Raw genomic sequence first — 26,914 nt, forward strand, 5'->3', positions numbered from 1 at the left:
TAATTATTATTTTTAGATTTATTTTTCTTACTGACTGAAAGATTTTTACATGAAATGTTAATATACAAAAGAAAGAACTAAAATCATAGACTTGTTAAAAATCTAAAAAAAAAAATCCTGTATTTGTAAAAAAAGTAAAACAATTCAGTAATAGTATATTGATTTATTTTAAATTAGAAAGCCATCATTTCACCAAATGAAGCACTGAGAAATACATTTAGTAGGCTTGTACCAAATTCGAGCAAACATATCTATAAAAAATAAATCAATTGTTGGGGTACTTCCGTTAACATTTCAAATTTCCCGCTCTGAATCGAGCGGTTATGGAAGCGGTTGACCACTGCCAACGTGAAGGCTAGAGGGCGCCAGCAATAATCGTGAGAAACCCTGTAAAATTGGTGATGCAACTAAAACATCGATTGTCATCGTTGTTTCCCCACCTCTATTAAAAATATCATATGTTCGCGTGACTATCGATAGGCATATTCAAAGATATAGTTTTGCCATCCCCACATCGGGCGAATATAATATATTCTCTGCCTATCCGATCCGATCCGTTTCGATCCGATTGCGACTGCAACTGCAACGCACTGCCAGAGACATGACTGATCCCAGCAAGCTTTCGGTGGCCGTCGTCTGCTCCTCGAACATGAACCGCTCGATGGAGGCGCACAACTTCCTGGCCAAGAAGGGCTTCAATGTGCGCTCCTACGGCACCGGCGAGCGCGTCAAGCTGCCCGGCATGGCGTTCGACAAGCCGAATGTGTATGAATTCGGGACCAGCTACGAGGACATCTACCGCGACCTGGAGGCCAAGGACAAGGAATTGTGAGTGGTTCTAGGCTAAATCCTATCCACCTAGCTAATCCTGATCTCCCCCCTTTTCATAGCTACACACAGAACGGCCTGCTGCACATGCTCGACCGCAATCGGCGCATCAAGAAGTGCCCGGAGCGCTTCCAGGAGACCAAGGAGCAGTTCGACATCATTGTCACCGTGGAGGAGCGCGTCTACGACCTGGTCGTGCTGCACATGGAGTCCATGGACTCGGTGGACAATCGGCCAGTGCACGTACTCAACGTGGATGTGGTGGACAATGCGGAGGATGCACTAATGGGCGCCTTTCTCATCACCGATATGATCAACTTGGTAGGTGGATTCTCGAGACGATCACTCCATCATTTCCATGTGCTTGTGCTCTTTTTTCCAGATGGCCAAGTCCACGGACCTAGACAACGACATCGACGAGATGATCCAGGAGTTCGAGGAGCGCCGCAACCGGGTCATCCTGCACTCGGTGCTCTTCTACTGACGACCGACGTCCGCCAACCGTTCGTGTCCAGCAGCTCCAGCAGCTTCGGCAGCTCCAGCATCCGCGGCCAAATCCCGCAGACTCCCCGCCGACTGCAGTTCGCCTGGGATCATCGCAGTGGAATACGGATCACGGACTGGGAGCCTAGCATATAAGAAACTTGTAAATAGAGAGGGGCCATCGCAGCGGCAAAAGAAACACCCAAGCACACACATCCGATTCAGAAATCCACACAACCAATGGCGGCTCCGGAAATCCTTCCTCTTCGTTTGTAGTCTGTGTACGCGTCCTCCGTATTCCTTGTAGTTCTGGGTTTTTATCACTGGCCTCTCGTCTTCCCCGATTCCGAGTCCAATTCATGCGTATATGTAAACAGAAAATGAAAATGCCTGTGTGAATGAGAAGAGAGCCAACCAGGGGCGGTTCGGACTGAGGATCGGGTATCGTGGATCGTGGATCGTTGACCGCTGGGGTTAGGTAGTTTTTAATCCTACACGTGTATTTTTATGAATTGTTCAGACAGAGGGCTACCGGCCTGCCATTCGCATCGCCCATTTGGGCCACTAAAGACCAACTAAAGGCCTGTGCTGTGCGTTTCAAACAATAGCCAAAGGCCCGCAGCGGGCGCTAACACGCAAAACTAAATAAAAACCAAGGCAGTTGACTACTTAGATTGTGTTCACTAATCGCGATTGGAATGAAAATTGGTTTACCCCTTACTAAGGGCCCATTTCTCAATGTTTTGCCGAGATATGAAAGCTTTGTGATGAGAAATCGGCCATTAAGTGTAACCAAAGGTTAAATTTGTATATCTGAAAAAAACTAAGTACTTTTCCTTGCATTTTCCTGGTTTAAATAATTATTTCAAAATTTTAGAAAAATTAGCAGTTTTTAAACATTTTTTATAGATTTTTACTTTATGTTTTTCGCTCCTAATTTTAATATTTTTCTTTTATATTAAAATATATATTATTTTTGTCTAAGTACTATAACATTATCTCTTCTTTCCCTTGTATAAAATAAGCTAGAATTTATAAAAATAAAAAAAATCAGCCTTAGCCCCAAGTTCTACCTAAATAGGCGTTATAAGGGATAAAAAAGATATGAATTCTGAAATTAAAAAAAAATGAGTTATCCAAACTGAATGTAAAAATTTTAAAATTAAATAATCCATAAATAATAAAAATTTTTTCTACCGCCCTTTGGCCCGAACCCCCTGAATCCGCTCCTGGCGGCGATCGGCGGCGCAGTCGGGGTTACAAAGCGTCGGTTCGGTTCCGCTGGTGTTGGTGTTGTTGTCTTGCCGTTGGCAGTGCTTTTGCTTTGCCTTGCTGTGCCGCTTCTTGCTTTGCTTTTGCTTTTTCCGTTCAGTTCCAGTCAGTCAGGGAACGATCGTGCTTAGCTCCATTACTACATTTGTATTACTGCGGCTCCGCGACTCCGCGTTACTGAATAATACGATCCGAATGCAAACATAAGACATAACGCCACTCTTCGTAATTACCAGTTGCCTTCAGTGGGCCAAAGCCAAAGTTGCTCAAAAGAAAAAAAAAACAAAAAGCTGGTGAAATCGGAAATTGGAAATCTTGGACGGATCTCCAAACCAAACAAAAAAGCCCCTGGGTTTAATTGTCAACGAAAGAGTCACTTTTTTTTTGTGTGCTAATCCATTCGGGTTTCGTTTCGGGTCAAGATGGCAACGCAAAAGGATGGTGAGTATCGTAGCGTAATTGTGGGGAACTCACATTTCAAATTGATCTTCCGATTACTTTAAAATCTGTTACCAATTGGATTTTCGGGCGCTCACTTTTCGCGATCACTGTCGCGTCAGGTGGGAAATCGAGATTGCGATTGCGCCCTTCAAATGTGCTCTTCGCCTGGGGTCACCTACAAAAAGCAACGGACGCCCGGCGGTTCGGTTGCCTGTCTTATCACAGGCCGCTCAGCTCGGATCCAATCTTGCTCTCCCTCTCCCTCTCCCTCTCACTCCCCCGACGATGACGTGTGGCTGACCCATCGAATGGGATCTTAAGTATTCCCAATTCCCCAAAGATTACTAACCAACCGGCAATAACCTTTTGACAAAAAGAGAGAGCTCCACTCTCCATTCTCCGTGGCAATGACATTGGAACATGCACGATTCTACCTACCTACATACATTCTACGCACAAATAATTAGCCCACCTGCGTGTATTACCTTTCCAAAGCAACAAAACAACAACGAACCCGCTTGGCATTAATAATATTGAAACACGTTACCTTGCGCTCTCTTGCGCCCTCTCTTTCTCTTTCTCCGCTCTCTTCTCCAACTCTCCAGTCACCACTCTCCATTCTCCATTCTCCGTTCTCCTTGCCCCAATGCCTTCGTCTGTGTCAATGTCAAATGCGATACGGTACGACCGAGATTACAGTCGAGCTTCGATAAGTGGAAACACTAAGAAATAAATTAAACTATCTGTTCAGAGAGTTGAAGTAATAAATGTTCGAGTTGCAGAAGCTACAGAAGTTCCACTTACAGAAGTTCGACTGTAGGCTTTTCTGACTCACAATCTCGGCATTTGAAGGAGCTCGACAGCCAGTTAGTCACCATCCTCAAGGCCCCATCTGGTTTCAGATCTTCCATATCTTCAGAGCCGAAAAGTATGCATTCCTGGAGTTACACAAATCCACCTGGAACTTTGGTCAAATCCCATCTTCAAAGAATCAACCGCTGAATCACGTGATTCGACGAAACTCATCCAAGCCGTCTGACTTTTAAACGACTCACGATGATTTTCAGAAGTAAATGATGTTTCCAGAAGCTCACATTATCCATAAACAAAATAAAATCTATTTCATTTCAATCGTACATTGCCTCCATTAAAGTTTTATTACCCTTTTATTAGCCACTTTTCAATTGTTTCACCTTAAAACTTTACCGGCAAGTTTAGGTGTTACTGAGCTTTTGGATTTTGTATCTAAAAATAAGGAAGCTACTGAAACTACTAATCTTAGTCCTCTAAAACTCCTTATTTCGGAAAATCTATTTTTAACCTAATATAATATAATATAATATAATATTATACCACAGGAAAGTTCTTTAGATTTATGACCTTGGATGGACAGTTTTCGAGAGTTCAAAGCGATTAGAGTTAAGATCAAAGTAGTTTTTCTCATAAGATCGTCCGTTGACACGCGATCGCACACTGCCGGGTTTCGTTCCGAAGCCAGGTTGGGATATATCTATATCCATACAGCTAGACACCTATTACATGTCGCTTGCACTTTGTGCCGACGTTTGCGTCGAAGCGACGTCGCTGCCCAGTTCATCGCTTACACTTACACCTTGTTAAAGGTGTGGACCGCAGTGCGGCGATTTATTCGCTTTGTGCAAACCGCATCGGAAGATACGTATGCGAGCGCACCTGTTCTCCACCTGGTCTGCTCCGATCGATCTGGCCGCCCATTAGCACCCACCCACCCACCATCAACCAACCACCACGAAGGGTGACCTCTGGATTACTTGGCTAGTCACTAGTGATTAGACAACGGATCCCGTTCTTATCGAGTGCTTATCGCCCTTCCTCTCTTTTTGGGACGAACCCCAATAAAGTCTGCGCACCCCAACCGTGGACATTCACTTTCCTCCAGGCCCTCGGTGAGTTCGCACGCATCTCATCGGGACTTAGCCCCCAAAGAGTCAAAAAGCCAAAAGCCGCCGATCACCGGAAGTCCCCAGCGTATCTATGAAAGTTAAACGAAGTCTAAGTGCAAGGTTATTGGAAATGTCTGTCTGAATGAACACTGAGATTTTTGGAACTTTAGGAGCTGGATAATTGGGATTGAACATCATGTAAAATCACAGATTTGCAATATATAAACCCATAGATCTAAACCCACCATCTATTCGCCTTTTGTTGAGGGTTTTACAAAAATAATAAATTTTGACAGTCCTAATTTATGTCACTTTGTAACTAACATTGTAACCACAGAGCTATAGACTTTTAGTCATATTGTAAAAATATCAGGCACTGAAAATAACAGTTTTTGAGAAATCTTATTTTAAAAAGATAAAAAATTTAATATAAACTGTTATTTTCAATATCTGAAAGGAATATTTCCTTGATCTCCTTTGCTTAAAGGACCTATTTGATATTCCCTCTTCCAATCTCCCACACAGATCAGGATCACACCGCCCTGGATCTCATCATAAAGTCGCTCAAGTCCCCGACGATGGTCTGCGAGGGCACCCACTTCGACGGCAAGATCCCGCACACTTTCGTCATCTTCGGGGCGTCCGGGGATCTGGCCAAGAAGAAGATCTACCCGACGCTGTGGTGGCTATACCGCGATGACCTTCTGCCCAAGCCCACAAAGTTCTGCGGCTATGCGCGTTCCAAGCTGACGATCGCTGGCCTCAAGGAGCAGTGTCGGCAGTACATGAAGGTGGGTGGGGATTCAGCTTCTTGTTCTAATAGATCTAATCGAATTGAAATCTCCCACAGGTCCAGCCACACGAGCAGAAGAAGTACGAGGAGTTCTGGGCCCTCAACGAGTACGTTTCCGGGAGCTACGACGGACGCACTGGGTTCGAGCTGCTGAATCAACAACTGGAGCTTATGGAGAACAAGAACAAGGCGAACCGCATCTTCTACCTGGCTCTGCCACCCAGTGTTTTCGAGGAGGTGACCGTTAACATCAAGCAGATATGCATGTCGGTTTGGTGAGTATCAAAAATACATGTATAATATCGTTTAAAACAGGACTGTTGATCAAATATAACAAATCATAATGATATAATACGATATAATATCGGAAATTGATATTGAAATGATAATGATATAATACGATATTATATCAGTAATGTACGATCTTAAGTATTATCTGATGTGCTGGAAATGTTTGATAAAATGATGCGATGTTGAAATGATAATCATATAATACGATATTATATCAGAAATGTACCATCTTAAATATTATATCATATTCCACGTATCTGATATTCTAGAAATGTATGATAAAATGATGAAATATTGAAGTGATAATCATATAATATGATATTATATCAGAAATGTACCATCTTAAATATTATATCATATTCCACGTATCTGATATTCTAGAAATGTTTGATAAAATGATGGAATATTGAAATGATAATAATATAATACGATATCATATCAGAAATGTACGATTTTAAATATTATATCATATTCATAATATCTGATATGCTGGAAATGTATGATAAAATGATGGAATACCAATATGATAATGAAATAATATCAGAAATGTACGATCTTAAATATTATATTATATTCTAAATATTTTGATATGCTAGAAATGTATGATAAAACGATGGGATTTTGAAATGATAATGATATAAAATCTGAATATCTCATATATAATACGATTTTAGATATCACATCATATCAATCAATTACAATATCATATCAATACATCATATATTATATCTTAAAAGCACGATCTCTAATATTATTATACCCCCCTGTGTTCAACAGCGGCTGGAACCGCGTGATCGTCGAGAAGCCCTTCGGGCGGGACGACGCCTCTTCGCAGGCGCTGAGCGACCACCTGGCCAAGCTGTTCCACGAGGAGCAGCTGTACCGGATCGACCACTACCTGGGCAAGGAGATGGTCCAGAACCTGATGACCATTCGCTTCGGCAACAAGATCCTCAGCTCGACGTGGAACCGCGAGAACATCGCCTCGGTGCTGATCACCTTCAAGGAGCCGTTCGGCACCCAGGGACGCGGCGGCTACTTCGATGAGTTCGGCATCATTCGCGACGTCATGCAGAATCACCTCCTGCAGATCCTCTCGCTGGTGGCCATGGAGAAGCCGGTCAGCTGTCATCCGGACGACATTCGCGACGAGAAGGTCAAGGTGCTCAAGAGCATCGAAGCCCTGACCCTGGACGACATGGTGCTTGGCCAGTATCTCGGTAATCCGCAGGGTGCCAACGATGATGCCCGAACTGGCTACCTGGAGGATCCGACGGTTAGCAATGACTCCAACACGCCCACCTACGCCCTCGGCGTCCTGAAGATCAACAACGAGCGCTGGCAGGGCGTGCCCTTCATCCTGCGCTGCGGCAAGGCTCTCAACGAGCGCAAGGCCGAGGTGCGGATCCAGTACCAGGACGTCCCCGGCGACATCTTCGAGGGCAGCACCAAGCGCAACGAGCTGGTCATTCGCGTCCAGCCTGGAGAGGCCCTGTACTTCAAGATGATGACCAAGAGCCCGGGCATCACCTTCGATATCGAGGAGACCGAGCTGGATCTGACGTACGAGCATCGGTACAAGGACTCCTACCTGCCCGACGCCTACGAGCGGCTCATTCTCGACGTCTTCTGCGGCTCCCAGATGCACTTCGTCCGCTCCGACGAGCTGCGCGAGGCGTGGCGCATCTTCACGCCCATTCTCCACCAGATCGAGCGGGAGCGCGTCAAGCCGATCACCTACCAGTACGGTTCCCGGGGACCCAAGCAGGCGGACCGCAAGTGCGAGGAGAACAACTTCAAGTACTCCGGTTCCTACAAGTGGCACGGCGGCAAGGCGGCCTCCGCCAATCTGTGAGGGATTGGGGGATCCACCTCTCTGTCCCTGCGTACATGTACATAATATATATGTATTCCTTGGTTATTTGTAATCTTCTTCGGTTTGTACAAGAATTTTTTTATTAAATATACGAAATAGCGTTAAACTGGAACAAAGCGAGCATTTATAAATGGGAGAACTACAAAAAAAACAATTATCATAAACTAAACCCGAGATAAAACACAAATCATTTCCTCAAATGATTGGTATAGTAAGTAGAGAGAGAAAACAAGACTATCTAATACCCGTAACTCGGCTAAAGGGAGTGCGAGGGAGATGCATATATAACATTTTGACTGCGCATAACTTTTTAATGATTTTGATAGGTATAAATATACACAACAAAATTGCATTTATACTTCTGGGAAATCTTTAAAATTGTTAGTTACCGATTGTGGGCGTTAGAGGGGGCGTGGCGCTCGGCTGAAATAAACTTGCGCTGCGTAGGAAGCCCATGAATATGTGTGGTAAATCTCAACCTTCTAGCTTTTGTAGTTTCCGAGATCTCAGCGTTTATACGGACAGACAGATATATACTTTCCTTCTCCCTCTTACATACTTTTGCTCGAATACAATATACCCTTTTACCCTACGAGCAACGGGTATAATAAATACACTTGACAACAATTATAATACAATAGTACAAGGCGGCGGATGAGATTCCTGTTCCCTGGGTTTCTGGGTTCCCAAGGTTCCCTGGGTTCCGTGGCTGAGTGATGACGACTAATGACTAATTGTGACTCAGGAGTATTTACAATATCGAGTATAGAGTCACATTATGGCACAAAGCGAGGCGATGCGAGATAGGTTTACCCATACCCCTATAGATATCATCGTCCAGGAGGAGGCTTTATATAGCCATCGCTGCTGGGAGCCGCCATGCAGACATATTGATTCGACGGGGCGGCGGGTGGACGTGGCTGATCGATCGGCATCGCCTGGAGCTCGATGTCGGGCTCCTCGAAGGTGACGCTCTTCAGTGGCGGTTCATAGAACTTTTCCGCAGGTATGGAGCCCGGATATTTGGGCTCCTCGGCTGCCAAATCCACACAGTTCACCATCATCATATCGTTGCTCATATCGGGCAGCTCCACGCGAATGTCGGCCATTTTGCGCAGCTTGCGGACCACGAGGAAGATCACCAGGAGCACCACCACCAAAGCGATGCTGCCCTCCACATACCGCAGGTACGCGGACTCCTCCTCGGGGCTGTTCTGGTTGCCCGGCAACCAGGCGATTCCTCCACTCGGACCATCCGAATAGTTGGTCGACACGCCGCGGCGGAAGTAGTCGCCCGAAGTTCGGCTGGTGAAATTGAACTCCGGATACCGGGTGAATTGCGACGCTATGGAGGCGTTGTCATTGCAATCGTTCTCAATCTCCACGGAGAACTGGCACCAATAGACCATGTAGCCCTCCAGATGCTCCTGCCTCTCCGGCTTGTTCCAGGTGAGGATGTAGCTTTTCTCGTCGTATCTATACCGGGTCACCTGCCGCTCCTGGACGTCCCTCAGTCCGGGCACTTCCAAGCGGCTGCTGTTCTCGGATTTCCCCTTGACATTCTGGCTCCACACCTCCACCGTGCCTGGTTTTTCCTCATCCCATTCCGTGATGATCGCCGAACTCTTGAAGATCTTATCCACTTTGCTGGAACAATGGAGAGGATGGTTAGAAGCGACTTCTGATTCTCTATATATTATCTTATTTTTCGGATCTTAAACTTATGAGCATTGTGTATCCTAAGTATTTTAGTTATGTATATCACAGATATTAGAGGGTTTCAAATAATTATAATAGTATAGTATGGTATTATGCCTATACAATGTCAGGAATGTCTTAGAAATCTCATAATAATATATGGTATAATGCCTATACAATATGAGGAATATCATAGAAAACTCATAATAAAATATATCCAGTTTGCTGTAACAATGGAGAAGATGGTTAGGGGCGACTTCAGAATTTCCTATTCCTTACTATTCCTTCTGCTTCTCTATATATTATCTTATTTTTTCGAATCTTAGACTTATAAGCTTTGTGTATCCTATGCATTTTACGTATTTATCACAGATATTAGAGGTTTTCAAATAATTATGATAGTATATAATACTATTGCCTATACAATATGAGGAATATCATAGAAAACTCACTATGATATATGGTATTATGCCTGTACAATATCAGGAATATCTTAGAAAACTCATAATAATATATGGTATTATAAGGAATAACTTAGAAAACGTCGTGAAAAACGAATTGCTAGGACTACATTTTCTTTAAAATACAGTGTTTTTTCTAGGACCAAGTTATAACTTTCGGTTAAAACACATGGCATTAAGAACCCTTTGCCTTCGCTCACCCATTGTCGCTGGTCACCAGGTATTTTGGCTGGGGTCCGTTGAACTCCACGTTCCTCAGCTGCTCCCAGTGAACCCTCAGCTCCTTCTTTTTGGGCTCATAGGCGAAGCCATTGGCCAGAAATGTGGGCGGGCGAGCGGGCAGGCTGATTTCCGTTTCCAATTCTTTCTCGAGGTTCCAGATCAGCGACCACTGGGCGTTCGGGATCTCAAAGCGGCGCCTGAGACTCACATGGAACCGCTGATTGCCTTCCGGTGGGCTGGCAAAGCAAATCTTCTCCTGCATCGCGTGGATCCGCATCTGGTGCACCGTGAGATTCCTGGACAGGCGGGGATCCTCGTGCCGCAGCATCACATTCCACTCAACCATCCGGCCAGTTCGATGGGCAACTGGACCGTTCCACCAATAGCAGGTTGGTTCGTTAGCTTTCGCCTTGTCCGTGGAATTTAGGCTTCCATCTCTGCCCTCTGGCCAATCCAGCACCTCCACATCGGTCTGCTTTAGCGGGAACTGCTGAGTCTGGTTGCCCAAATTGTCGCTCATGAGCAGGTGGAAGGTTCCGCCGGGAACATCGCCTCGATTGGCGGGCACTTGGCACAGCACGCGGCGCTTCTCGTTCTTCGAGCATTCGACCGGCTTGTCCGAGTTCCGCGACAGCTGGTAGTGGGTCTCGTCCTTGAAGAAATGCTCCTCCATCTGCGCAAACTGGCATCTGTACTCCACATCCCAGTAGCTGCACCGGAAGTCCGTCACTTCCAGTCGGGGATACACGTTGACGTAGGCACTGGCATATAGGTTACCATTCACAAGGCACTCGTGTCTTTGATAGAATTTCTGATCGAGTTTGGTACTCCTGTAGAGCAGCACGTTGCCGTTCCTGGTTCCATTAAATGTTCCCTCTTTTTCCACGTAAATCTGCAAGGACTCGTTCTCGGCGTTGATACATGTGCAGGTTGCCTCGCTCACTTCGCCGACCCTCAAATCGGAGACCTTAATGGAGCACTTCACGTTCTGGTTACCCGCCGCTCGTCCACAGGCCACCAGCATCAGCAGCATCAGCAGCACCAGCATCCTCCAGCCCATGGCTTCTGTTCTCCTTATCACTTACTGCAAATACATAATGGGATAAAGCCTGATTACACAGAAAATTCTCAGAAATATATTTAGAAAATAACACTAAAATAAAACTTTACTGTTTCCCGAAATGTAGAATGCTGATAAGGGCTCGAGAACCAAAGCCGAAATTAAAACCAGGCCTACCTTCCGAGGTTCCGATCGCTCCAAAGCTCTCGATGCGACTGAAACAACTGAAACGAGCCACTGATCGCAGCTTGGGGCTATCGATAGGGAGTAAAACCAAGCAACCAACTTATCGCCAAGCAAAAGCCCGCGGAAAACCCAAAAACTCAACTAGGGATTTCATTTAAAATTAGCTTTATGTTGACATACAGCGCCGCGATGTGCGTATGGTGTACATAGGGTATTAATATTAATATTATAAGCTCTGGTCGATCTGTTCGATCTGCTCGACGCGCGGATGGTTAAGTTGGGTGTAAGTGTACAGTACGAATATGTATATATATAAAAAAAATACTATAGCGTTACAAATACTTCTGCCTGTCTGCCTTTTTGCCTTTCTGCCTCGCACGCATCGCAAAGAATATAAAATAAATTACAAACGAAAGAACTACATTCGTCCGAGGAGTGGAGCACTAATTACTAAAAACAGCTGCCTGGATTCGGGACATTCCGGTTGATGATTGCGCTTGGGGATGAGAGAGTTGAATGCTGGATGCGAACGCGAGGGTTTCCTTTTCTTCTTCTGTTAAAATCCGCTCCGAACAGCTTAGAGGACGTGCCGATTGTGGGCCAGGGCGTTCAGATCCTGGGGCGTCACATAGCCATTGATCTGCGGCTGAGGATGGGCGCCTCCTGCTCCTCCTCCTCCGGCGGCGTTGGCGTGCGTCGGTGATCCCACGGCGGCGGCGGATAGCGGAGGCTTTGCTAGCCCAGTGCGCTGCAGTTGCTCCATGGTGGTGTAGCCCAGGTCGGCCAGCTTAGGAGCAGGTGCAGCCGCAGCAGTTGGGAGTGGCGGTAGCTGGCGCATTGCTGCTGCTGCTGGTGGGGAAGCTCCTCCGTTTGGCAGAGGCAGCGGCGCGGCCACCAGGGGCTTCAGCTTGTGCAGATCCGAGGCCTGCACGTAGTTGTCCAAGTTGAGCAGATGGGCGGGCGGAAAGAAGGTGGAGGCAGCGGCAGCGGTGGCGGTGGCTGGCTGAAGAGGAGGCTGAACAGGCGGCGGATTGAGGCGCGACTGCGGAATGGGCACCGGTACGTAGCCGCCGATGGGAATCTGTGGAGCAGCAGGAACTGAAAAGTCATGATCATCATTCTCGGAGGGATCTCCCATCCAGCTCTTCATCTGCGTGGGCTTGATGTAGCCACTGGCGGCGCCTCGCTGCTCTCGCTCTTCCTCTCTCTGCTGCTGCTGCTGCTGCTGCTCCCGTTCCCGTTCTCTTTCCCGCTGCCGCTCCATGTCGTTCTGGACGAGCAGGCCGTGCCGCATGGCCAAATAGCTGGTTGGTGGTCCCGCCGCTGCTTCCATGCCGCCGCCCGAGGAGGAGGCTGTGCGCAGCAGCAGCTTGGAGCTCTCGCTGCCAAAGTTGCTAAAGTCGTGCGGCAGATCCTGCGGCGTGTACTGCGGCGAATCATCCACGCGGGTGCACACGATTCCCCCGCCGAGGGACGAGTCGGGACCGAGGCCGAGGGACAGGCCACCCATGTCCATGGGCTGCTTCTTCAAAGTCTCAATGATTCCTTGAGGCAGCACCAAATCAATGTCGGACATCTTGCGGTACTTCTTGTACACCAGATAGAAGATGACGCCCAGCACCAGAATGGCCACGGTCACCTCGATCGTCTGGTACATGGCCTTCACGCTGTGCGTGTCCGGTGTGCAGATGAATCCGTAGACATCCCAGTCGGATCTGTACAGCCGATAGGCGGTCACGTTGGCCGCATACGCCTCGAACTGCGCCCGCTCCTCGTCGCCCAGTGCGTCCGTCTTGGCCTCGCATCCCTGCTGGCCGGCGGCCGCCGACATGAGTAGCAAGGCACCAGCATCCAGGCCATCGAACTGCGGATGCTGCTCCACATTGATGGCCCGCACCGCCAGCTGGAAGGGATTGTGGCTGGTGCAGCGCGGCGTGGCCATGACAAAGGAACGATTCCGGCCCGGCAGGATGGTGCTCATCAGGCAGCTGGCGTTGTTGTCGCGCAGCGAGATCTCGTAGAAGTCGATGCGCCCCGCCGGCATCCTCGGCGGCTCCCAGTCGAGTCGCGAGCTCTGGTCCTTGTCGTTCGTCACCTGAAGCTTCGGCGCCGAGGGAACTGCGGAGAAAATCAATTAATAAAAGAAAATATATTTCAAAATAAAATAATTTGTATTTTTAGAATAATATCATTTTAATATTTTATTAATAATATTATTTCATATATTATATTTCGATATTTCGACTTAAAAAGTTTCCCCTATGTTTCCCTCAAGTTAAGAGGTAGTTTTGTTTAAAAATTCTTGCATTTGAAAGTTGATTTTAACAATATAATAATCTCTAATATTTCTACTTTAAAGGTTTCCCTTATGACTCACAAACAATGAGTTAATTTTTTATTACAAATTCTTGGATGTGGAAGTTGATTTTAATAATTGGATATAATATATAATATTTCGACTTTAAAGATTTCCCTTATGACTACTCACTAGTTATGAGGTAGTTTTGTTTAAAAATTCTTGGATTTGGAATTTGTTTTTATGAATCAATGTTGTATTAGGTGCAGCCTTATCAAATCGAAATAAATACGCAATGCTGTTTGGTCCGGATGTTTAATTACTGACGACATTCCTGGGTTTTAGTTTGAAAAGTAAGAAAAACCTGTACAAAATTTCTAAAAGTCTAGACCGACATTCCTGGGAAGTTTGAATAGAACAAAATAGAAGAATATTTTTCTGCTGATATGGAAATTAATAGGAAAACAGATACAAAACTCTTCATATTTATTTCGTAGTTTTTTAATCTTAAAAAATAAAGAAAATACCATTAAAGAAGTGAACAAAATTCCTGTGATAAAGTAGAGATAGTTTTCTATTTTTTAGTGTATGTAAACACTGGAAACAATGTAGTAAAATACTGGTGAAAAATGAATCCCGAAAAGTGTTCAAAATTGAATCATCGAAATTAAAGAACATAACATTAAAGAAGTAAACAAAATTCCTATGATAATATAGAGATAATTTTCTATTTTTTAGTGTATATAAACACTGGAAACAATGCAGTAAAATACTGGTAAAAAATAAACTAGACAAATAACTAACTAATAACCAAATATAGAAAATAAAATCTGGAAAAATATACAAATAGTAGATAAAAGTGCCCCCACTCACCTCCGATGGCCGTGCTGAAGAAGATCACGTTGCTGGGCTCCGAGGAGAAGACCGTCCGCGCCCGCACGCTCACCTCGTATTGGGTGAAGGCCGTGAGATTGCCCAGCCGGTAGTTGACGGGCTTCTCGATGTCCACCAGATGCTCGGCGTCGGCGCTCACGCGGAATGTCTCGGTGACGTTGTCGCGCAGCGAGCGGAAGGCGCCCTCGTAGGAGCGGACAATGCCGTTCGCGAGCAGCGGCGGCTTCCAGGCGAGCTCCACACTGGCGCTGCTCACACGGAGCAGCTGCAGCTCCCGCGGTTGGCTGGGCGCCGCCTCGCCGGTGCGGTTGACCAGCTCGTCGCTGTACTTGCTGGCCCGCGACTCCGAGTACATGAGCATCTTGACGCTGTAGTCGGTGTAGGGCACCAGATTCTGGATTTTGTGCTTCGTGGTGTAGCGATCCATCTTCAAGGTGGTGCAATTGTCTGGCCTTCCGGTGGATCGCTGGCAGTAGGTCAGATTGTAGCCGGCGAGGATCACCGGGCAGACGTTCTTCGAGTCCCAATTCACAGTCAGCGTGGTGTCGGTGGCCACCGTGATCGAGGGCTCCATCTTGGCCAGATCGTCCTTCTTGTCGCTGCTGCAGCTCACCCACCGCAGACCCGTGTTGTGGGTGCGATAGTTGGCCGACACGGCCATGTGCAGCGTGGGCAGCTGGTCGCGGGCCGTGGTGAACTGAAGCTGGCCGGCGGAGACCTCCGCGAAGCGTATGGATCCCTCGCACTCGGACAAGAGGCCCGGCTTTTGGACGCACCAGAAGACCGTGTAGTTCTGCAGCTCCGCCCGATCCTCCGGCGGCTGCCAGCTGAGCGTGTAGCTCTTGTTGTTCGAATGGTACTCGGCGCGAATGTTCCTCGGCACGCGCTGCCAGTCCCGGTTGCTAATGGGCCCGATCGTCATGGTGGTGGCGTTCACGGACACACCCTGGCTGTTGGAGCTGCGGATGAGGAAGGTGTGCACGGCGCTCATGTTCCAGTGGTCAATTATCGCCGAGTTGGACTCCACCTTGATCAAGCCAGGATCGCTGAAAAGGGGTTAAAGGGAAGAAGGTTTACTTATTATACTTCTTATGGGAATTTAATATTTTAATATTTAATTATTTAATTTAATCTATTCAAATTTTAAATTCTTATCAATCAAACTAATGTTTATATTATATTTTATTCATTTTGCATGTGCGTGAGTATTTAAAATGTTAAGTTTCTTATCTATCATTTAAATACATAGGAAAATAGATTGTAAAATTTGAAGACGCGCAATTGAGCTTCTAGGTTTTTTGGACTTTACAAAAAAAATACCCTAAAAAGTAATTGTTTTTCATTGGAACTTGGAATTTTATTGAAATCTACCATTAATCTATGATCTGTGACCTTAATCAAACAATGAAAAACATCCGCCCTTGATTCAAAATACCGTCGTGATAAAGAAAGAAAAAAACTAATAAATCTAGCTAACAATTCCAAGAAATTTACCAAATCAGCTGAGTTTTATTTATTATTATTCTGAGAATTGTTATCTTAAAAAAACATTTTTTTTTTGACAAAATAATGAAAATATTCAAACCAGTATATACATTTGTATGTACTGGTTGTTTAAAGTACACATTTCATATATGTTATTTTGCTTTTGATAGAGTAATATTATAAGATAATTTTTTATTAAAATCTGAAAATTCTTTAAATTAATTAAGATGCTTTAATAAAATCATTACTCATAAAACAAATCAAATGAATCATTTAGTTCATTGACCTGTGCTTTAATTTTCATTTAATGCTCATTCAATGCATCCGATCAAGATCAAAAGTTATCACTTTTTATTGTGAATTATCTCATTTCTGAGAAGAGTCCTTACAAATCGAGTTCATGGAATCGGGCATAAAATGGAAAAATAGCTAACTTTACATATAGCGAGATTCCGTTTAGTCTGGATTTCCAGACAGTAAAAAATTGCTTAATATATATCTTTTAAGAATTTAAAATATCATCTTAGTTTATTGGAAAAATAAATTACTTAGAAAAATTGCTTTGGGTTTTATTGAAATTGGGGTCTTATCGGTTTATTAAAATGCAAAGCAAATGGTTTCCCAAAAACATTCATAGTACCAAATGGACCTACCGCAAAGCTAACATTTCCACATTGCGATGTCACTGATTTTTATGATTAAATTAATTAAATACTTTTAAAAGTTAGTTTTATGTGGCATACATTTTGGCGGAATCATTTTATTCTTTTATATTATTATATTCTACATGTAAACAAACAGTCTCTTATGTTACCATATTATGAACGCTTTGTTATGGTTTTCTTAACTTTTTACAATAGAAATTATCTACAAGAGAGTCAAAAATAAAAATATTTGAAGGTTTTTTTGTTTTCCAAATTTGATATCAAAGAAATTGCTTTTGTCACCGGTTTCTTATCTCGCCCAGATGTGTTATTGTTAGAAATATTTGAAGGCAGGGACCTAAGTCTGATCTAGACGTATCTATGGGTTATTTTTGGCACAGGTAATATATTTTTGTTTTCTTTTTTTTGTAGTTGTGATAAAAATTCTTCTATAAGGTTCTGTTCCCTTAGATATTTTCTTTATAATTGCCTAATAATTTAGAAGATTGTTTAGTCTTAAAACATAAACAGTGGCGTCAGAGGGGCAGAGAATCCAGAGGATGAGGTTATCTATCTGCTGGCGGACGGGTTTTACTCCCAAAGATTTCTGTGGAAGTGCATTCGCGTAAAACTCCTCCCATCTTCTTCCCATTAATGAACGTGTTTTTGCCCCCACTTGTGATTTTGATTCTGCTACTGGTTACTGGTTACCGGGTACTGAGTACTGAATACAGAATACCGATGGTGTGCATGTGTACCATACATCGGCACATCGGCACTTCGGACGAATTGTTAAAAATAAACATTTTCAACGGAATGGAACCCCTACAGTGGAAATGTGGCTCTCCTCCTCTCTGCCTTTCAGCTTTTCTGCTTTTCTGTTTTCTGTGTGTGCTCGTGCAAATACTACGCCGTATGGCTTGTCTTACGTATTCGCAAGAAGTCGTCGGTTGTTGTTCCGGCGAATCTCTCCGCCGTTTCACAACCACATCACATACAAAATACTAGATACTCTATACTAAAATACTATATACTGTGTACTAAAATACTATATGCTGTAAACTAAATACTATGACAGTATACTAAATACTATATGCTGTATACTAAATACTCTATACTAAATACTATAGACTGTATACTAAATACTATATGCTGTATACTAAATACTATAGACTGTATACTAAATACTATATACTGTATACTAAATACTATACACTGTATACTAACTACTATAAGATTTGAGACTGGTTTAACTAACTACATTCCAAAATACTCACACTTCTGTCCCATTGATGCGGTACTCGCTGATGACGTAGCGAAAGTCCGGGCCGTTCAGCTCGTGGGCAGCCAGGGCCTCCCAGTAGAAGCGCATGCCCGTCTCCGAGGAGTAGACATAGAAGCTGCCGTAGGTGACGCGCGGCGGACGACGCGGTGGCGCCGGCGCGGTGGCGAAGGCATAGATCAGCGGTTCGCTCCACAGCGTGTTGTTCTGGTTGGCGCGCACGCGCAGGCGCAGCGTGTAATTGTAGCCGGCAAAGGGCAGCTCCGTGAGGCAGAGCAGATCCTTAATGGTCGAGCTATTGTTCAGCCAGCTGGGCCGGCTGATGGTATCGAAGTTCTGCGGATCGACGGCCACCTGCCAGGTGAGGCCGCGATTGTAGTTGGAGCGCCGCGGCATCTCCCACGAGAGGCACACCGAGCTCTCCGTTCGGTTGACCATGGTCAGGTTTTGACCAGGTCGCGCCGGAACCAAACGCTCGAAGTGATTGATCGTGATGGGCTGGGTCTCGTGACCCAAGGCATTAACGATATACAGACGGAAGTAGAAGGTCTCGCTGAAGCGCTTGTAGTTGTCATCGGTGAGATTGCAGGTGACCAGCGGTGCCGAATCGAAGTTGCAGTCCAGGGTGTTGCTGTAGCGCCAGTCGTTGTTGGTGTTGTAGCTGATGTTGTACTTGGTGATGACCCTGTTGGGCGGCTGGGTGAAGTTGCAGACCATGAACTGGAAGTCGTAGTCCAGGCAATTGAAGTCGCGCACCAGGAGCGGGCTGGTTCCGACATAAACCATTGATTTATTGATCACATACTCGCCGCACATGCACAGATATTCGTGCTCCTGCTCGGCGGCATTCGTGACGCTGAACAGGATGGTGGTGTTGTTCAGGATGCGGATGTACTGGGGACCGGTGTATACCTGACCGCCGCCGCTCACGTACAGCTGGTCGACGAGGCAGTGATCCTTGCTGGTGCGGAAGTACTCCTCGTTGAGGGTGCAGCTGATGTTCAGATCGCCGCCGATGAGCTGCTCCACCTTGCCGGGAATCATCCAGCCGGGCTCCACGATGACCGCCTTGGCCTCGCCCCAGCCGGCGAGGGTGAGCACGAGCACGAGCAGCGCCTGGAGCAACATCTTAATCCTAATCCTCTCCAGCTGCCGCTATGCCGCTGTCAAGGTCCACTCTAATCTCTCCTCTCCTCTCTTCCTCACTCACACACTAGCAGGCACACGCGCACACCGACACGCCGCTCTCTCTCTCGCACACACACTAAATCACCTTGCTGGCCGTGGCACTTGTTGGCTGTCTGTATTGGTGGACAGTTCTCGGAAACCGTTTATACGTTCATACGCTGCGTTCCTGGAAGTGGCTCTTAAACATTTCACTGCCCAGGTGGGGGCTGCCTTTTTCACTGGCTATCGTCTACTGTACAGGGACTACCGTTAATATGCGCTTTTGGCCAATAACTGTGTCTTATTTATCGTTTATGTTCGCTTGCAGATTTGCAGATTTGAATCCTCAGTTGGCTAAGGACGGCGATCGCTCTCCTCCCTGCCCCCGCTCGCGTTTTTTGCTTTTGGTTTGGTTATTTTCTGGTCCGCAGTGTGACCGCCCAGCTTATCGAAACTTATCGCAGTATCGGACGCGATATGACCAGGGCTGGGGTATCTCTTGGGTATATCGGTGGGTTGTGTTTTCTGCCTATTGTCTGCAATTTAAGGGGGAATTACACTTTTGCAACGGTTTTCATGGGAAGGAAACATAATTTAAATAGTGCGCACTGCAAACTAACCGATAATAGCACACTTGACGGTCTATCGACATATCGATAGCCGCTGCCACACAGTAGCCCTGGCGAAAATCGAACCCAGCGTATGTGTGCGAGCGAACGGGCGTGCGTGTGTGTGTGTGTGAGTGAGAAAGTGACGAATTACTTTTCATCAAATGGGAAATAATTTAGTTTGAAAACACGTATCCCAGCCAGAGCAGCCGACGAAAAATTGCAGTTGTGACACAATTTGGACACCCCCCCACCCGAAACACGAGCTAAATCGGCGCAGGCAAAGACCAGAGACACGGCGAAGGCGACAAGAAGAGCAGCGAAATGGCGGAAGGCGGCAGCAAGCGCATCAACGTGGTTGTGAAAACGCCAAAGGACAAGAAGACGGTCGAGGTTGACGAAGATTCTGGAATAAAAGAGGTGGGTGCGCGGTGCGGGGTGCGGGGCGCGTGACCATTGATTTACCCTCTCTTCCACCTCCCCCCAACCCCCTTTCTTTCGCCCTGTAATCGCGGGGTACAGTGCACTTTGCCTAAGACGCACCGAAAAAAGTAACGGTACGGGCGCACAGGTACAGTGCACTTTGCCCGCACTAGGTACAGGTACGGGTACAGGTACCCCACTGCAGCTTAACCCTTAGGGAACCAAAAAATTATTTAATAATAATACAACATCTCCACTCTGCAGTTCAAAATTCTGGTGGCACAAAAGTTCGAGGCGGAGCCCGAGCAGCTGGTGCTCATCTTCGCCGGGAAGATCATGAAGGACACGGACACCCTGAAGATGCACAACATCAAGGACAACTTGACGGTTCATCTGGTGATCAAGGCGCCGACGCGCAACAACGAGGCGCCCGCCCGCCAGCCGGCGGATGTCCGCCAGACGCCCTTTGGCCTGAATCAATTCGGTGGCCTGGCGGGCATGGAGGCACTGGGTGCCGGATCGAATACCTTCATGGATCTGCAGGCACGCATGCAGAACGAGCTGCTCAATAATGGCGATATGCTGCGATCTCTGATGGACAATCCGCTGGTGCAGCAGATGATGAACAATCCGGACACGATGCGCCAGCTGATCACGTCGAATCCGCAGATGCAGGATCTGATGCAGCGCAACCCGGAGATCTCGCACATGCTCAACAATCCGGACCTGCTGCGCCAGACAATGGAGCTGGCCCGCAATCCCTCGATGCTGCAGGAGCTGATGCGTTCGCACGATCGGGCCATGTCCAATCTGGAGTCCGTGCCGGGCGGATATAGTGCGCTGCAGCGGATCTACCGCGACATCCAGGAGCCGATGATGAACGCCGCCACCGAGTCCTTTGGCCGCAATCCCTTTGCCGGCCTGGTGGACGGCGGCCTGGGCGCTGGGATCAATCCGCAGCAGGGCACCGAGAACCGCAACCCGTTGCCGAATCCCTGGGGCGGCGGTGGAGGTGCCAATTCCGGGACAAATGGCACAGGCACCGCCAATCGTACTGGAGATCTGCCGCCCAACAATGTCCTCAACACGCCGGCCATGCGCAGCCTGCTCCAGCAGATGGCCGACAATCCGGCCATGATGCAGAACCTCCTGAACGCCCCCTACACGCGTTCCATGATGGAGTCCATGTCGCAGGATCCGGACATGGCATCGCGCCTGCTGAGCAGCAGCCCCCTGCTGTCCAATAATCCCGCTCTGCAGGATCAGGTGCGCCAGATGATGCCGCAGTTCATGGCACAGATGCAGAATCCCGAGGTGCAGAACATGCTGACCAATCCGGACGCCATGAACGCCATCCTGCAGATCCAGCAGGGCATGGAGCAGCTGCGCAGCGCGGCCCCGGGACTCGTTGGCACTTTGGGCATTCCGCCGCCGCCGCCAGGAGTTGGCAACACGGATGCGGATCCGGCCAGCGGTGATGGTGGAAGCACCACCAACAATGCCTCACCAAACGCCGCTAATCCCGTGCCCAGCTTGGCACCGGGTGGCGGTCCGAATGCGCAGCTCTTCAACGACTTCATGATGCGCATGCTCAACGGGATGTCGAACAACGCAGACGGCACACAGCCGCCCGAGGTGCGCTACCAGTCGCAGCTGGAGCAGCTGGCGGCGATGGGCTTCGGCAACCGGGATGCCAATTTGCAGGGTGAGCTATGAGATAATAAGTAACAATCTAAATATACTAATCCCTATGAATTCACAGCCCTGATCGCCACCTTTGGGGACATCAATGCGGCTGTGGAGCGACTTCTGTCCCTCAACCAGCTGTCCCTGAGTTAACAACGCTAAGCCATTTCCAAACTGTACACAACCTGTCTATATATCTACCAACTACATCTATATATCTAACACTATAGCCCTGGAGAACGCGAATGATACGATGATAACGATTGATGATGATGATGATGAGAAAGGGGGGAAACACACACACAAAAATTCCATGCTGATTGCTTATTCCCCTTATTAAGCCGGAAATATCTTGAATCCTTCATGACCATACAACACACAAAACACACAACAAAAATAGGAGCCTGGAGAACGGAGAGATATTACGGATGGATATGATAGAAGAGCATAGATAGAGATCGCATACCAAAGTGTCGGCACTTGCGTAGTTGATATCATTATTTTTTTTTAATTATTTACTTTTTCGAGGGCTCTAAAGCGGAAACCCCAATTGAATATGCGCCACGAAGCATATATATTATATATCTCCAGACAAAACACACAATTCCCCAACAGAGACAACCTAGAATTTCAATAAATTTCCAACAGGTTGGTGCTCTCCCTTGTCATTATTGATGTAACTATATATATATCGATGTAAATTCCAGTTGTGTGCTTGAGGAAGAAACGAACGAGGTTCTAAGGATACTGGGTTTTTTTTTTCATTTGGCTCCCCCATCCGATTCCCCCTCCCTTTTCTCGCCAAGTGCTACAGTAGATATCGGCTATATGCAATGGAATATGTATACAAGCAATACGAGTAGTCAAAATGGTTATCGATTCGTTAATACACCTAAGAGTAATCTCCCAGCGTTATCTAACCTTAAGCCATCCGTTTAAGAGAATCAAAATGTATAAAGTTGCGCACTAGCGGTATCTACTGTAGGTCCACAAGTGTGTACATAGGGTATATAGTAGGTACATCCAAATATTCCATGGTGTTGACAAAAAAAAAGACGTGAAAGCTATTTAAAATTCCTATTTAAAACTCTAAGCATATAACCGACTCTTTGGGAACTTCTTTTGGATCTTCTGGGGTTCCGATCCCTCAATTCACACACACACACTATAATATAAAAGCGTATGAGTTCAATGTATACCCTGTAAGTACTATTACCATATATGCGAGGAGTATGCAGGTGAGCCAACTTGAACGGGGGAATTGGGTGGGTGGGCAGAAACTGGAGCTGGACCGATACGTTTATTTGTTTAGTGAAGGAAGAAGGAAGCTAAGTAATTAAATGTAAATGATCACATGTTTTAAAACAGTAATAAAGCTACTTTGGTTTTAGATTATACCCCATTTTCGTATTATTTACTAGACTATGGGACTACCTCAACTTGCTTGCGTACCTGGTTTAGAGCAAGATAGAGCGATGCTCCTCACATTTGTGGGTTCTACCAGTGCTGCCCCCACTCAGCTTGAGAAACAGGACAGATAAGCCAAAAAAAATAGGGGGAAAAAGGAAAAACAATTTTAAAAAAAGGTTATATATTTACTTAATTTAAATGGATTTTATATTAAATTCAATTATACTATGATCTACTGCGCCCCACTCACAACCTTCTTCTTTTGATCATTTTACCATGGTAAATTTTTGTGCGTATACGTAATAGTCTAAAATTATTAGAATAATAAAAAGCATTTCATGTTTCATGCATTACATTGGTAATATAAAAAATTCCACTTTTCTGTCGTTCAAACCTGACATTTTTTTCTCACAAAAAGGCAGCTATTTTTAAAATGTGTTTCTCTTTTTTTTGCTACAGAAAAAATCGTACTATAAAGAAAATCCATCGACTGCTTTTATAATTTGTAAAAGGAATTATTTTTTAATTGACGAACCGCAAGAAGGATGCTATAAAAACAGTTCTACACACTTTCGACTAGCAAAAATAACACTCGAAACCTTATTTTTGAAAAAAGGACAGATTTCCGGATAGGGGATGTTTGAAATTTTTGTCCGGATAAGAACAGATCTGTCCTGAAAAAGGCCAAAATGGCAGCACTGGGCTCTACCAACCCCATAGAGTTCCACATATGTATATCTTTTGGCCCGTTGAGAGGCCTTGCAATTGGTTTATTACAGCAGCGGCTTGAGTAAACAATCGAAAAACATTTAGTATAGCATAGGTATGGTACAACTATCGTACATCTAGTGAATCCCGGTGGTCAGAGCTCCTCGAAGAAGGCCACCCGCGCCTTCGTCGATCCCGACTTGAGCTTCTTGAGCGTGGAGTACTTGTTCTCGCCCGCCTTGATCTGCGCCTCGCTGAGTATGTCGAAGCTGCTCTGGTTCTCCTCGATCTTGTGCGGCGCTATCTCGGAGCGGAGGACCTGCAGCTGGTTCTGCACCTGCTTCTTGGAGCTGCGCAGATACTCGAGATGGTTGCGCTCCATCTCGTTGGTGATCTGCTCCATCTCGTTGTCGGTGAGTATGAACTCCTTGGGCTCAAAGTCGTCGGAGATGCCGCTGGAGTTGTCGCCCTGGGCGAGATAGTTGCCGGTCAGCTCGGCGCCGCCGGCGGTCTCTATGTCGTTCGTGGAGCTGCTGGTGGTCAGCAGCGAGGGCGTGCTGATGGCCGCCGTATTGGCCACATGCGACACACTGGAGGCGGCTGTAAGCAAACTGTCCGTCGAAGACTTTCGCCCGCTATTCAGGAAATTTAGCAGCCTGGCGGTCGCCTCTCGCTCCGCCATTTTGGCGCAAATAAGCTCCTTGCGCAGCTTCTCCGTCTCCGCCTCCCGCTTGTCGTTCTCCACCGTCAGCTGGTGGACATAGAAGTCCGCGTCGCGTATCTTCTTCTCCAGCTCGTGCTTCTCCCGCTCGATCTTCATCTGGCGCTCGCGCAGGCGGTCCATCTCGGTCTTGAAGTGGTTCGCCTTGCACTCGGTCAGCTGCATCTGCTCCTCGTTGACGCGGCTCTTCTCGAAGTACAGCTCCTTGGTCTCCTCGGAGCGGCGCTGTAGGGAAGAAAGGGAAGATTTAGAACAGCGAAAAGCTTAGTTAGTTAGTTATTTTACCAGCGCATCGCTGGCCATGCGCATCTCGTTCTGCAGATGCTCCATGCTCTTCTCCAGCTCGTAGCGCTCGTGCTCGGCCTTCTCGCGCAGCTTCTTCTCCCTGATGAACTTCTTGCGCTCGATCTGGCGCCGCTGCTTCTCCTCCTTGGCCTGGGCCTTCATCTGCTGGATCTCCATGGTGTCTGGCTTGCGGCGCCGCATGTACAGGTCGTGGTTGCCCTTGCAGAGGTCGAGAATCTGTAGAATAACACATGGATTAAATGCTAAGTTCCTTTTAAAGGTAATACTACCATCTTGTTGATGTGCAGGTCCTGCGAGTAGAAGATAAAGTTCGAGACCTTGGCGTCCACCAGGCGAATGGTGAACTTCTTGTCGTCGAAGCTCACGTGCCGTATCTCGTTCCACTGGAACGTGGTCTTTGGCGTTAGCTTGTCGCGCTCATCGTAGATGTTCAGGCCCACCGAGGTGACGCCCAGCCACAATTTGGTTTTGTTCTTATTCTGGAAGAGATTGGGGATTAGAAAAGATTCCCTGGTGATTCTGTATACCCACTGTAATAGGAAAGTAGTTCACTCCGTACATGTCCAGGTCCTGGGCGATCTTCAGGTACTCCATCTCCACCTCGTCGCGCGTCATGGGCTCGTGGTCCATGTACCTAGAAGGGAGCAAAAGATGAGGATAATAGGATAATCCTAGAGGCAGCCAACCCACCAGGTCTTGATGCGCTCCTCCCACATCTCGGGCGTCATTTGGTACTGATCCGTCACTCCCTTCGGCAGCAGTTCGCCGCCGGCCAGCATGCCATCCTTGTAGGTCTCATAGTCATACGGCCCGTACTGCACATGCACAGCATAGGAGGCCAGCAGAACGGAGGCCTCTGGCCTGCAGTAGATGTCCATGGAGAGAATGCTCTGCTTGACCTGCAGGAAGAACAGGTGCTGGGTGATCTCCTGGATCAGCTCCTCGCTGACATTCTCGGGAAAGAATTTCGCATAGAAGCTGAACACATACACATTGTTATTGCCGGCATGCAGCTCCACCCGCTGATCGCGCACCCGCTTCTCCATCTTCAGCCAGGAGACATTGCTGCGCGTGTCGACGTACTGCAGTCCAAAGTACCAGGACTCGCGCAGTCCGATCGTTCGGCAGACCAGATCGAAGAGATCCTGGCCAGAGGCACGCGGCTCCAGCTTGAACTCCAGCTCCGAGTCGAAGGTGCTCACCCGCACGGACAGGGAGCGGTTCTTCTTGGAGCCAAAGAGGCTCATGATTGATGATGTGATGTGGTTAGATGATTGTTGATAACTTGTTGCGTTCCCGGGGAACTTGTTGCTCCGCCTGGTAATCCCAGCTAGTGACCCGCTTCCTGGTTCCTGCTCCTGCGCTCCTCGCCGATCGCCAACTGCCTCATTTTGCAGCCAAAATCGCTGCTCCAATGGCAATAATTCTGGGCACTTCTGGGCTGAAAGAAAGAAAGAGTGAGTCGCCTCGTTCATGCGGCGGCGCGTAACGAGAATTGTGCGGGGATGGTATTCTAGCTACCGATTGAAGCTCCTTGCGGGTGGCCAACTGACAGGAGGGCTCGGCGGGAGGGGGGGTTTCCTTCGGCGGGGGGTCGATTCCTGGCTGCGAGTTCGCAAAGTTCGTGGTTGCTTCGAAAGTTCGTCGTTGTTCGCGAACTGCGCGGCATGAATGCGGCTAGGGTGACCAGCCGTGGCTGAGGGAAAATACCTCCTTGGCACAGCTCCTTGAGTATTTATTAGGGGCATTCC

General features: G+C 46.9%; 6 protein-coding genes across 10 annotated transcripts; 3 read left to right on the plus strand and 3 right to left on the minus strand.

Moving 5' to 3' along the window:
• The first annotated feature begins 601 nt into the window (after positions 1–601).
• Positions 602–2,377, plus strand: Ssu72 (Ssu72 CTD phosphatase). Its single transcript, XM_017138499.3, has 3 exons — positions 602–828; positions 891–1,149; positions 1,211–2,377. The coding sequence occupies exons 1-3, from the start codon at positions 602–604 to the stop codon at positions 1,310–1,312; spliced, it is 588 nt and encodes a 195-aa protein (XP_016993988.1). The 3' UTR covers positions 1,313–2,377.
• A 299-nt stretch (positions 2,378–2,676) lies between these two features.
• Positions 2,677–8,022, plus strand: Zw (glucose-6-phosphate 1-dehydrogenase Zw). Of its 2 annotated transcripts, none has more exons than XM_017138489.3 (4): positions 2,677–3,024; positions 5,472–5,737; positions 5,797–6,014; positions 6,808–8,022. In XM_017138489.3, the coding sequence occupies exons 1-4, from the start codon at positions 3,006–3,008 to the stop codon at positions 7,883–7,885; spliced, it is 1,581 nt and encodes a 526-aa protein (XP_016993978.2). In that variant the 5' UTR covers positions 2,677–3,005; the 3' UTR covers positions 7,886–8,022. The 2 variants fall into 2 exon arrangements, with proteins under 2 accessions (XP_016993978.2, XP_016993979.2); XM_017138490.3 differs by lacking the exon at positions 2,677–3,024 and adding an exon at positions 4,704–4,949.
• A 22-nt stretch (positions 8,023–8,044) lies between these two features.
• et (eye transformer) lies at positions 8,045–11,582 on the minus strand. 2 transcript variants are annotated; one of them, XM_017138497.3, is made up of 3 exons: positions 11,525–11,582; positions 10,266–11,371; positions 8,045–9,553 (listed from the first exon to the last, which is right to left on the minus strand). In XM_017138497.3, exons 2-3 carry the CDS (start codon positions 11,345–11,347, stop codon positions 8,737–8,739), a joined length of 1,899 nt encoding a protein of 632 aa, XP_016993986.2. In that variant the 5' UTR covers positions 11,348–11,371; positions 11,525–11,582; the 3' UTR covers positions 8,045–8,736. The 2 variants fall into 2 exon arrangements, with proteins under 2 accessions (XP_016993986.2, XP_070075463.1); XM_070219362.1 differs by lacking the exon at positions 11,525–11,582 and adding an exon at positions 11,458–11,523.
• Positions 11,583–11,687: 105 nt separating this feature from the next.
• On the minus strand, positions 11,688–19,770 carry dome (cytokine receptor domeless). Its single transcript, XM_017138491.3, has 3 exons — positions 18,130–19,770; positions 14,703–15,769; positions 11,688–13,651 (listed from the first exon to the last, which is right to left on the minus strand). Exons 1-3 carry the CDS (start codon positions 19,260–19,262, stop codon positions 12,111–12,113), a joined length of 3,741 nt encoding a protein of 1,246 aa, XP_016993980.2. The 5' UTR covers positions 19,263–19,770; the 3' UTR covers positions 11,688–12,110.
• A 209-nt stretch (positions 19,771–19,979) lies between these two features.
• On the plus strand, positions 19,980–23,415 carry Ubqn (ubiquilin). Of its 3 annotated transcripts, none has more exons than XM_017138493.3 (4): positions 19,980–20,039; positions 20,110–20,329; positions 20,597–22,037; positions 22,095–23,415. In XM_017138493.3, the coding sequence occupies exons 2-4, from the start codon at positions 20,234–20,236 to the stop codon at positions 22,169–22,171; spliced, it is 1,614 nt and encodes a 537-aa protein (XP_016993982.2). In that variant the 5' UTR covers positions 19,980–20,039; positions 20,110–20,233; the 3' UTR covers positions 22,172–23,415. The 3 variants fall into 3 exon arrangements, 2 of the variants coding, with proteins under 2 accessions (XP_016993982.2, XP_070075250.1); XR_001769809.3 differs by having other exon boundaries at positions 20,002–20,329; positions 22,095–22,666; positions 22,726–23,415; XM_070219149.1 differs by having other exon boundaries at positions 20,002–20,329.
• Positions 23,416–24,165: 750 nt separating this feature from the next.
• Positions 24,166–26,604, minus strand: Mer (ezrin/radixin/moesin family protein merlin). Its single transcript, XM_017138496.3, has 5 exons — positions 25,854–26,604; positions 25,695–25,797; positions 25,433–25,642; positions 25,143–25,379; positions 24,166–25,082 (listed from the first exon to the last, which is right to left on the minus strand). Exons 1-5 carry the CDS (start codon positions 26,408–26,410, stop codon positions 24,291–24,293), a joined length of 1,899 nt encoding a protein of 632 aa, XP_016993985.1. The 5' UTR covers positions 26,411–26,604; the 3' UTR covers positions 24,166–24,290.
• Positions 26,605–26,914: the final 310 nt, after the last annotated feature.

Source organism: Drosophila takahashii, chromosome X, assembly GCF_030179915.1.
Source record: "Drosophila takahashii strain IR98-3 E-12201 chromosome X, DtakHiC1v2, whole genome shotgun sequence".
Taxonomy (NCBI): Eukaryota; Metazoa; Arthropoda; class Insecta; order Diptera; family Drosophilidae; genus Drosophila; species Drosophila takahashii.

Excerpts from the sequence above, each read along its gene's own strand:
- Ssu72 (XM_017138499.3), top strand. The coding sequence starts at position 602 with ATGACTGATCCCAGCAAGCTTTCGGTGGCCGTCGTCTGCTCCTCGAAC. Across the intron at positions 829-890 it reads GAGGCCAAGGACAAGGAATT|CTACACACAGAACGGCCTGC; the intron begins GTGAGTGGTTCT and ends CCCTTTTCATAG. Across the intron at positions 1,150-1,210 it reads TCACCGATATGATCAACTTG|ATGGCCAAGTCCACGGACCT; the intron begins GTAGGTGGATTC and ends TCTTTTTTCCAG.
- Zw (XM_017138489.3), top strand. Across the intron at positions 5,738-5,796 it reads AGTGTCGGCAGTACATGAAG|GTCCAGCCACACGAGCAGAA; the intron begins GTGGGTGGGGAT and ends AATCTCCCACAG. Across the intron at positions 6,015-6,807 it reads CAGATATGCATGTCGGTTTG|CGGCTGGAACCGCGTGATCG; the intron begins GTGAGTATCAAA and ends TGTGTTCAACAG.
- et (XM_017138497.3), bottom strand. The coding sequence starts at position 11,347 with ATGGGCTGGAGGATGCTGGTGCTGCTGATGCTGCTGATGCTGGTGGCC. Across the intron at positions 9,554-10,265 it reads CTGGTGACCAGCGACAATGG|CAAAGTGGATAAGATCTTCA; the intron begins GTGAGCGAAGGC and ends CCATTGTTCCAG.
- dome (XM_017138491.3), bottom strand. The coding sequence starts at position 19,262 with ATGTTGCTCCAGGCGCTGCTCGTGCTCGTGCTCACCCTCGCCGGCTGG. Across the intron at positions 15,770-18,129 it reads CGCATCAATGGGACAGAAGT|CGATCCTGGCTTGATCAAGG; the intron begins GTGAGTATTTTG and ends ACCCCTTTTCAG. Across the intron at positions 13,652-14,702 it reads CTTCAGCACGGCCATCGGAG|TTCCCTCGGCGCCGAAGCTT; the intron begins GTGAGTGGGGGC and ends TTTTCTCCGCAG.
- Ubqn (XM_017138493.3), top strand. The coding sequence starts at position 20,234 with ATGGCGGAAGGCGGCAGCAAGCGCATCAACGTGGTTGTGAAAACGCCA. Across the intron at positions 20,330-20,596 it reads AAGATTCTGGAATAAAAGAG|TTCAAAATTCTGGTGGCACA; the intron begins GTGGGTGCGCGG and ends TCCACTCTGCAG. Across the intron at positions 22,038-22,094 it reads CCGGGATGCCAATTTGCAGG|CCCTGATCGCCACCTTTGGG; the intron begins GTGAGCTATGAG and ends ATGAATTCACAG.
- Mer (XM_017138496.3), bottom strand. The coding sequence starts at position 26,410 with ATGAGCCTCTTTGGCTCCAAGAAGAACCGCTCCCTGTCCGTGCGGGTG. Across the intron at positions 25,798-25,853 it reads GAGGAGCGCATCAAGACCTG|GTACATGGACCACGAGCCCA; the intron begins GTGGGTTGGCTG and ends GCTCCCTTCTAG. Across the intron at positions 25,643-25,694 it reads TGAACTACTTTCCTATTACA|AATAAGAACAAAACCAAATT; the intron begins GTGGGTATACAG and ends AATCTCTTCCAG.